The 10,239-nt window shown below is 34.3% G+C and overlaps 1 protein-coding gene across 2 annotated transcripts; it reads right to left on the bottom strand.

The window, feature by feature from the left end:
• Positions 1-434: 434 nt before the first annotated feature.
• On the bottom strand, positions 435-9,637 carry LOC142621527 (RHOMBOID-like protein 9, chloroplastic). Of its 2 annotated transcripts, none has more exons than XM_075794804.1 (7): positions 9,520-9,637; positions 7,517-8,072; positions 6,056-6,278; positions 5,757-5,922; positions 5,179-5,349; positions 1,110-1,264; positions 435-880 (listed from the first exon to the last, which is right to left on the bottom strand). In XM_075794804.1, the coding sequence occupies exons 2-7, from the start codon at positions 8,064-8,066 to the stop codon at positions 643-645; spliced, it is 1,503 nt and encodes a 500-aa protein (XP_075650919.1). In that variant the 5' UTR covers positions 8,067-8,072; positions 9,520-9,637; the 3' UTR covers positions 435-642. The 2 variants fall into 2 exon arrangements, with proteins under 2 accessions (XP_075650919.1, XP_075650920.1); XM_075794805.1 differs by having other exon boundaries at positions 5,757-5,919; positions 9,520-9,634.
• Positions 9,638-10,239: the final 602 nt, after the last annotated feature.

Raw genomic sequence — 10,239 nt, 5'->3', positions numbered from 1 at the left:
AAGTAGATAATATTTATTCAAAAACTAATCTAACATCTATCCTACCCTTATCTAAACATCCAACCCCTAAAAAAAATACAATCTTGAAAAATTAAATAAAATAGGGATACTAATAAACATAGTGCACCATTTCATTGAGTTAAATTTGGATAAATTACATTTTTCCATCTTAAACTATATATCATCCCGATTACACTTTACCCATGAATTATCAGTATACATAGTTTAACCCCCCCCCCCCCCCCCAAAATATTATAACTCTATTTCAATGACCCTCTATCATCTATTTTGGTTTTTAGTCTTACAGAATTTAGTATTAAAAAACCAATTTACCCTTCTTTCTAAAACAAGCAAATGAGGGTAAATTAGACTTTCAATGCTAAATTATGTAAGAGTTAATATCAAAACACACAACAAAGGTTTAAGTGAATGTATTTTTTTGAGACGAGCTTTCAAACAATTTATTCTACTTTGAATAGGATTGAAACTGTGTCCATAGTGAAATTTAAGGGCAATATCAAAGGACGAAAAATAAATAAATAAACAAAACATAAGAAATGAAAAGAAGAAAGACCTATTATTCAAGTGCATGCTACATGAATTTAGAAACACTACTACCATATTGCATCCTATTCTGCACATCTATGCGAAGTTCTCAGACGCTAGGGCGTTTAGAGGAGGTTCAATAAAAAAGAGTAAAGAGCTTAAAACAATAATGAAGATGGTGAAGAAAATAAGTGATTTGCAAGGATCAGCATATCGCTTAACAAGTGTGATTCCTTCTTCTTGACCAGTTCTTGAAGATGCATCATCCAACTGAAGTGTTGGGCATGTGAAAAAGCCATATGCTGTTCCAGTAAAAGCTGCTCCAAAATGTGTCCTACAACAGTCAATCCATAAATGGGTTTTAAAATTCAAAAGCCATATAAGTTTTCATAATGGCATGTTTATCATTATCATTCTTACTTCCAATACATGATGAACATGTGTTTTCATATCTCATAACAATCAGAACTGAATCATTTTATATCGAAGAAATCTCAAATGACCAACTAGAAAAATATTTTGACAAAATAATGTAGCCAAGATTCTAGTGGCTGAAACCTTACCAGTCATCAATTGGACCGAAATTGCTTAATGCGAAGCCAAGAAGCGTTATAATTATTGCCTTCTGGAACATACTATCCGAAACATCCTTTGCAATAACGTCTTTGTTTTGGACTTGATAAATGAGCCATGCTCCTATTATGGCATATACTGGTCCCTGTGTGTGCAACGGCCTTGGTTAAATATAAAAAGGTGAAGACAAAAAGTTATGAGAATCACATAGATAAAAGAAAATTGATCACAATGTAAACAGTGACACACTCAGGAGTTTGAGGTAGCAAGGGCTGGAGTGTAAAGAAAAAAAAAAACTCCAAATTGGCATCTATATAGTATTAAAAAATTATAAATACACAAAATTGTTGTTTCTAAATACATTAAGATGCAATAATTTGCCCAAAAAAAAAACAAAAACAATTTTTTTTAATACTAGGTTGGCTTTTTTTTTTTTTTTTTAAGTTAGAGCATTCACAATGATATTGCTAAAAATTTTAGCTTTTAGCACCTCAAAATGCTATTTTATCTATTTTACCACCTCACTTTACAATACATCTAATATTAAATGTTTTTTTTATCACTTTATTTAAAATAATATAAACAACTCATTAAAATAATAAATGAAGAAAGAGAATTTGAGTTTTTTAATTGAAGGAAGAGATATAATCTTAATAAAATATTGTATTTTATTTTTAACAACTTGTTATAGTAAACTAGTATTTATATCAGTTTACTGTAATTGCAAAAAAATTAGCTTTAACTTCTCCAATAACACATGATTTTTTGGTGGTAAAATAGTTTTTTTTTTTGCTAAAATACAATCACCATTGTCAAAGTTTTTGTTAAGTTTTTGGGTTGGATAGTTACCATTTGGATGAAGCTAGCTAGGGTTATTGAGGAAAATAGGGACCTAAGGTTTTGTAAAGAGACCCAGCAAATAAAATATATAATAACTATAAAAAAAAATTGGACTCAGGGTTCCTGGGCCCCACCTGAGTCCGTTATGTAGACATTCTCAAGGGAAAGTACAAAAAAAATTGCTAATTATACACCTCCATGGAAGAAAGTATAGATACGTAATAATAGTTGGCCTTCCAACTTCACCAAGGACTTGTTTGGTTGAGGGAGGATGAGTGGAGGAGAGTAAAGCAGAATTAGTTGAAAATATACTAATTTTAAGCTAATTTTACTCTACTCTACTCTACTCTCTCTCAATCCAAACGGACCACAAGAGTTAAAGTGATTACCATTACTTGACATAGAAAGTGATCGTCTAAGGAACAGAAGATGCTGTGAGTTTGATACAAATGGCTTTATACTTTTTATGATATTATCAGAATGGAAGGCTTGAACTACGCACATGATTGATGGATTTAGCATAGAAGGATTATTCAAGGACCTATAATAGTAGGATTTTATTTGTAAGACTGCCAAAAGCAGATGGAGCCTAAAATGTTTAAGCCAAGCAGAATATTAATGTGGAAAAATCACCAACTCAATTTCGATGAAATGGGCATCTTTGCTGAGTAAGAAATTATGAAGTCACTAGAGCAGGATTTGGCCCCAGCTATGCCATGGCAGAGCAAGAAGCCAACCTATAGAAATTTATTTATTTATTTGTTTGAGATTTTGAACTAATATTTTATTTATTTATTTATTTACTATTTCTTTTTAGAAGAAGATATCGAATTAATATGAATCTAATACCTCCAGTTCAATTTTCCTCTAAATTTAGAAGAATTGCAATGATAAGGCCATTAAACTAACTTACGCAGTAATTAATTTAAAACTTTTAGTTCAAGAGATATTTGACAGCAACAAGCTAACTAATAGAGAATTATACGTATGAGATATTCATTATACATGTTAACATATATTAGGGTACGTGGGCTTTAAGCCCACATTGTTTACTTGTGTAGCACACTTACTTGTACTGTACACTCTGCATCTTATATAAAGGCACTCATGTATATTCTATTACTTGAGAAATATAATACAATCTTTCAATATTTCTAATATGGTATCAGAGCTACTGTTCTAATTTTCTTGTGTCTTGCAGTTTTGTCTTTGTCGGTTTTTCCGCTGCCTCAACTTCTGTGGTCAGTAAGCCCTTTCAGTGCCCTCTACCAACTACTCTACCGTCATCAGAGGTCCTCAGGGTTGAATCTCCGCCGCCAGAAACTCCTCCTCCGTCACCAAGACCACTGCCATCATCGAATCTATCATCTCTAACCTCCGATTAGGACATAAGACATATCATCGTGTAAATTTTCAATCGCTCTACACAAAGCCACCAAAAAGATCCTCATCTGACCATCCACGCCCTGACACACATCAGCCAAAGTTTCGGCAAAATCCTCCATGCGCTTCACGTGCCACCAGAGTTTCTCTGATCTTGTTGCCACCGCCACCATTGGAATCATCTTTCTCCGTTCTACATCTTCGGAAAAGAATCAGCTTCATCGAATAGCTCACGTGCTCCCACGCGCCACCAGTATAACCTACACTGAGTTCACGCACCTCACGTGCTGTCTCTGCCTTCTCACGCGTGCCACACGCGACACGCGCCTCAAGCACCAAACAGGTCTGCCACGTCAGCCCTAGCTGATGTCATCGCCTAGTCAACTTGCTGACATCATCCGTTGACCTGCCGCTGTTGACCGTTGACTTGACAAATTTGGTTGTTGACTTACAGAGTTGACTGTTGACTTTGACTAAGGTTGATCGTTGACTTTTTACCATAGTTGACTTTTTGCAGTCCAAGTGCTCCTTACCCAGTTTTTCGCATAGATTTCATTTTTGCATATTTTGCTTCTAAATGAAGAATAAGGACATGTCTTCTTCTGGTTGCAATAATCATCGTCGACAATCCAACAAACGTTTTGGCCACAATATTGAGACTTGCTATCATTGCTACAAATTAGCTGTTTTAATTTCTGCTACTACTGCTGCTAACACTGAGAGTACCCAACTAACAGCCCCCCTTGTTACTTGTCCAAACATTTTCTATGTTATTCACTAGGTGAGCCAGTATCTGTCTACTCCATGATCGACTCACTATGCTGTTGTTCTGCACATTCTTCGATGCCTAAAGGGCACTCTCTTCCATGGTCTTTTCTACTCTACTCAGTCTCCTCTTATTCTCCGTGCATTTTCTGATGCTAATTGGACAGAAGATCCCACTGATCGCAGGTCCACCACTGGTTATTACTTTCTTCTTGGTTCTTCTTTGATTTCTTGGCGAAGCAAGAAACAAACTCATGTGGTCTGCTCCAGTATTGAAGCTGAATATCGTGCCCTTACTGATACCACATCTGAGCTCCTTTGGCTACGATGGCTTCTCAAAGACTTAGGAGTGTCCACATCCTCTGTTACTCCTCTATATTGTGATAACCAGAGTGTCGTTTATATTGCTCACAATGATGTCTTCCATGAACGGACCAAATACATCGAAATTGATTGTCATTTTATCCGTTTTCATCTTGTCCATGGTGCTCTTAAGCTGATCTCAGTCTCCTCTAAAGATCAACTTGCAGATATCTTCACCAAGTCACATCCTAAGGGACGCCCTCGTACTTTGGTTGACAACCTCAAGTTGGTCTCACATCCACCTTGAGTTTGAGGGGGGCTGTTAATGTGTATTAGGGTATGTGGGCTTTAGGCCCACCTTGTTTACTTGTATAGCACACTTACTTGTACTGCACACTTTGCCTCCTACATAAAGGCACTCATGCATATTCTATTACTTGAGAAATACAATACAATACAATTTTTTAGTATTTCTAACAATACGAATTCAATACCTAGCAGCTAGTTGATTTTCCTCTAAATTGAGCGCTTATGGAAGGATAAAGCTACTAAATTAATTATGTTTGTGCAATACAAAGTTTGAAACTTATTTTATGCAAGAGCTGTGTGGTGTGGGTTTAGATCTTCAACATCTGTGACATATGATCTTCCACATGGTCTATCATGAAGTGAGACCTTGCCAACTAATACACAGTATTACTTGATCAAATAAAAACAAGGCATAACCTAAAAAATGAATAAAGGGAAGTGAAGTTGCAATGTTCTTACTGTCCCACCAACCGTTGGCTCTGCTGTGTGAAGAAAGCTTATCAAGTTGCCAGAAATTCCTCCAAGTATATAGATCAAGAAAAATGTAAAAGAGCCATAGCCTTTACATACTTGAGGACCAAATGTAAGAAGCCCCCAACAACCAAGAGCCATGTGAAAAAATCCTGAGTGCTGCACATATGAAAAGGTTTTGAGAGACAGCACATTTGATATTTTGAGCCACTGACTATTAGTAATGTTGAATATGAAATCATCATCTATATTAAATCAAGCCACTGTTTTTCATAGACTCGAGTTTTTAATGCTTCTAAGCAATCAATAACTTTTCAAAAAAGAAAAATCAGATCACATTATGCATCATGTCATCTACTTCAATTCATGATTCGGTAATAAATTTCAGTGATGACCCCAATTCTTTGTAATAAATTACTGACCCATGACCCTATATGCATCCAGTTTGCCAAAATGTAGCAGTCAAACTATTTGAAGTGGATTTTGACAACTGATAATTTTGAGTTAAAGAATAAATGCTAAACAGCTATAGAATGGAAACACGAACCCAATCATCAATCTTGTACCAGAAACATGGGCGTTAGTAGCCGCCACCATTCTCCAACCAAGATCAATTGGTTTATCTTTGCTCCATATAGTAATGGAAGAGAAAGGAGCTCTAAGTCAGAGTTCCTTATCGGACTTGCTATCTCAAACAGGAAAACCGCAATGTTTATAGAAACCAATAAACTTCTGCATCCAAGATTAAGATTAAAGAAGCATTAGAGAATTGTAAGTGCACAACATGATATGACATGAAAAATAAAAGCAATTAAAATACACCATGTCAAATATAAAACGCAATTACGACAGACCAGGGCTTTACATTAAGTAGAGATTGGATGTTTCATCGTATTCATACTGCTGTAAATCTTGAGAGCTTTCAAGGCTAATACCACTGTTTCTTCTCCTTAGTTCCATGTAACTCTTTTGTTCCTCTTCATCATCTCTTCTAGAATTTTGGGTGATAGACAACGGTTTTTCTGCTTGATTTCCTTTGGAAGTGTTTTCAATGGAAGTAGATGAAGGGTAATTTTCTGAGTTTGCGTCTGAAGGATGAGAATAAACTATAATGTCAGTTTTCGCTATAATTAATAACATACATAATAAATGTAACTATAGACTTATTAAGCATTTAAGCATTGACTGCTCACTAAAAAAGAAGCATTGTCGTTGGTTATAATCATATTAACGCTACTTTTGGCAGCCAAAATCCTCCCCTTTTATGCCCTTAGAATGCGACAAATATTATTAAAATTTCTAGGTAACAAAAGAATAGAGCACTCATACTTATTTAGAATTTTAAGTTTGCAATTGTCACTAACTGATAGCAGAAGAGAAGAACCAGGAGCGTAACAGAAAGCCAAGATATTGGTTTATACCAATCGTACATATTTATGATATCTAAAGTATGTTACAGAGATTGCATTGAGTGCATTTAGTTCACGTAATGAGACAAGCATTGCAACAACATTATTGTAATGTCAACATTACAGTGTTTAGTTCATTTATTTGTACAAAACATTAGGGTAATATAAGATTACCAAAACATTCACATTACCATAAATCATTGCAATGTGATTACCTTATTAAATAATGGTAAACAAAAACAAGGAGAAACCTCTAAAATACCCTCAAAATCTCTAAAATGACCTTAAAACCTCCAAAATGACCACAATAATCCCAAGACTTCTAAAATGACTAAAATACCCTCAAAGCCTCTATAATAACCAAAATACCCCCAATAGAATACATGATAAGACTGGAAAATTTTTGGAGTTGTTTTGAAAAGGCATAACACAAGAGAAACCACTTGAAATTATTGGTAAGACTAATGCAGACAGCAGCAATTTGAAGTTAAGGTTCCATACTGAGGTGGAAAAAATGATAACCAATCTAGGAACTTCAGCTACAAATTATATTACAATTCAGTCTTCACCAGAGAAGTGCTTTCCGATTGGTCTGAATGGTACAAGATTTGAGTCACAGCCTAAAAAAGTAGATTTGATGTGCAATACGGGTAATAGTTTTGCATCTCATGATTTAATTTTCCAATCAAGAAATGCCATACATCTAGAACTAAGAGAGTCCAAATATCGACTAAAACTGCAAATATTATATCTACCAAAACTGCTTTGTATTATGCTCAGTAAGTTACAGAAGATGGAAAAATGACAAGCATTAGTAGATTTTATTTCATTATATGCTAAACTGACGCACAGGCTTGCTTTATTGAAACCAACTTACTCAACAGGGAGAAATTTTCCAGAATACTGATATATACTACCTTTACTAAGTTTGCCAAGGTAGATTTCGAGAGAATCCAATTCCTTCTTTGATCTGAACTGACTATTTCTACAATGTAGTTCCTTGGTGTTATTTGAATTATCTGGAGGCAGTTTTGCATCATCTTGAAGTTTTTCAAAATAAGAATCTAATGATCTCAACTGCATCTCATTAGTACTAGACTCTGATGCATAGCACATCAAGGAGAACTTTTCTCTGTGCAAATCATTGTCTAAAGTGGACCTTAGGTGGCTTTCTCTAAGACAACCCCTTCGTAGGACATTCACTACCATCATGCCCTTGAAATGTATAGAACAACCTCGATTACAAGCTAATCCTCTAGGTGCTATCCCTTCTTTAATCCTAGTTCTTGTCAAGATATCAGTAGTAGGATATGAATCATGCCATCTCCTGCACATAAAGCACCTAGTAACATCTGCAAAGGCAATACACTCACTCAAGAATCCTCTCTCACTATGCCTAATCACATTTTGAATTGGTTGAGTTTGGTCCTTATAGGGCATTTTATAGCATATTGGAACCACAGCCATGTAATCCTGAAAGAAAAACAGAACAAAAACATGTCAACAATTAGGTCTTTCCAAAGAAAAAATGTATACAATGTAAATATGAATAAAAATTTCCAAATAATTTCATTATTCCGAAAATATGGAAACGTGGTTCCTTTCAGATGATGTAAAAAAGAATCCTTTCCAACCACAATATCACTTTTGTTTTTCGGGATGTTGGACTAGTAGGACAGTAGTACTTCATTTAGCAGAGAAACAACAAAAGACTGTTGTGTGTATGTGTACGTGTCAGCCTGTCAGGGGCAGAGGAGATTATCCAGAAACAAAGCCAAATTACAATAGGTTGAAACCATAGATTGAAGTTCATAGGACACATACAAGGTCCATTAGATAGTTTCCCTGCTTAATGAAATTTTAACTCAAGTGATCATTTCAAGCTAATTTCAAGACAAATACAAATCATTTGTACCACCTTTTGTATTCTACTTTATGTTTTACCAATCACAACTTAACATATATTTGTTTAACTTTTCTTATAAAATAACCAAAGCTCAAAATTAAAAAAATAAAAATAAAATAAAAAAAATTGACAGGTTGTGATTAGTGGAATATAAAGTGAAATACAAAAAGTAGTACAAAACCTATCCCAAACTATTAAAGATCAAATTTGTGTATTGATAAAATTCATTGATGACTAAACATTTATTAATATGTGGATAGGAAATGATTATTTGTAAGAAGTTATTCATATGACTAGTGTTCAAAGTTCATGTCTTGTTAAATTCATATCACGTAATTTGTACTTAAAATTATTCTTCAAATCCCTTGATTTTAAATCATCAAATCCATATGGAATCTAATTGAATTCACTAAATTACACAACACACAAGTTTAGCATGTTAAGAATCGTCTGGATTCTCATGAAAATTGATGTGATATATTTATATATATATATAAATGAAATGGAGTGCCAGTCTATAACTAGAATATTATACTCCCGGTTGATGAGATACTTCAAAAACTCCATGAACCAAAAGTGTGATCGAGTGAACCTAGTTCGTCTGACTTTACGTCATGCCCCATAGTAAACGAGTCCACCATTCCCGTGGGAGAACTTTGAATACGAAAACTACGCAATTAGAACATGGTAACCAAAGCAATCCAATTTGTCTTTTACACCGAAAACGTGAAAATTCAGAATGAACTATATCGTGTGGGTCACCAATAATTGAAGACAATCTTCCCACAAAACAAAATGGAAGAAGAGAGATAGCTATTATCATATATTTGGCAATTGAGAATGTAAGAAAGGAAGAGTAATACAACAACCAAATCTTAGTTCTCCAGCAAACAATAAAACATGACACCAACAACGAACTTGACCAAGTTGATAACATTTAAAACCAACCAACCAACCAGAGAACAGTTAAAAGCTGAGTTTACAAAACACAGAAAGGAGGTGGGTAGTTATTACCGTTAGAGAAGACAAACTATATTTAGTATGAATTCCCTGACATTATGGAGGATTCTTGGACATCCCAAAAATGAGTTGCAGAGTTTGTTGGATACTTCTTCTATCTCAGTTGTACATTAATAATTAAACATATAATTGAAAACAACACTTCACGGGAACTGAAATCCAACGAATCCTGCCTTATCTCTGTTGCCCCATTCAGATGTTGCCACGTGTGAATAGCAAAATCCCAACCTTCAAATGGTATTGGATTTGCCCCACCAAGGATTTCCATGGACCCAACTGGATCAGGTTACTCTCATCTCTTATGGTATGGTTTCAAAAATCCGACGGGACTCTAAACTAAAAATAGAATGGCTTTTGATTTTATGGTTGTCTTGTTATTGTAAATTAAAATAGTTTAAATTGATTATTATTTAATAATATAAATAAATTTTTAAGTATTAATAATATTTAAAATTTTATATAAAAAAAAATAAAACTAATAAGGCCCATAGTTATATTTAGAATGAGGGGATGTAAAAGTAGAACGATACCAAAAAAGAAAATTCTTTTTCATGTGGACTTGGTATGGAAAATGAAAAGAATGAATGAATAGAAGGAAACCGGAGATGACCAAAAAGGTAAATTAGATAAATTTAAATATATGCCCTTTTTACATAAGAAATTTTTTTTTTTTTATCAGGCATATTTTTAGAAACTTTTATTAGGGAAATTAAT

The sequence above is a fragment of the Castanea sativa genome, chromosome 1 (assembly GCF_040712315.1).
Source record: "Castanea sativa cultivar Marrone di Chiusa Pesio chromosome 1, ASM4071231v1".
NCBI classification, from domain to species: Eukaryota; Viridiplantae; Streptophyta; class Magnoliopsida; order Fagales; family Fagaceae; genus Castanea; species Castanea sativa.
This window is presented reverse-complemented; position numbering and strand designations above follow the sequence as displayed.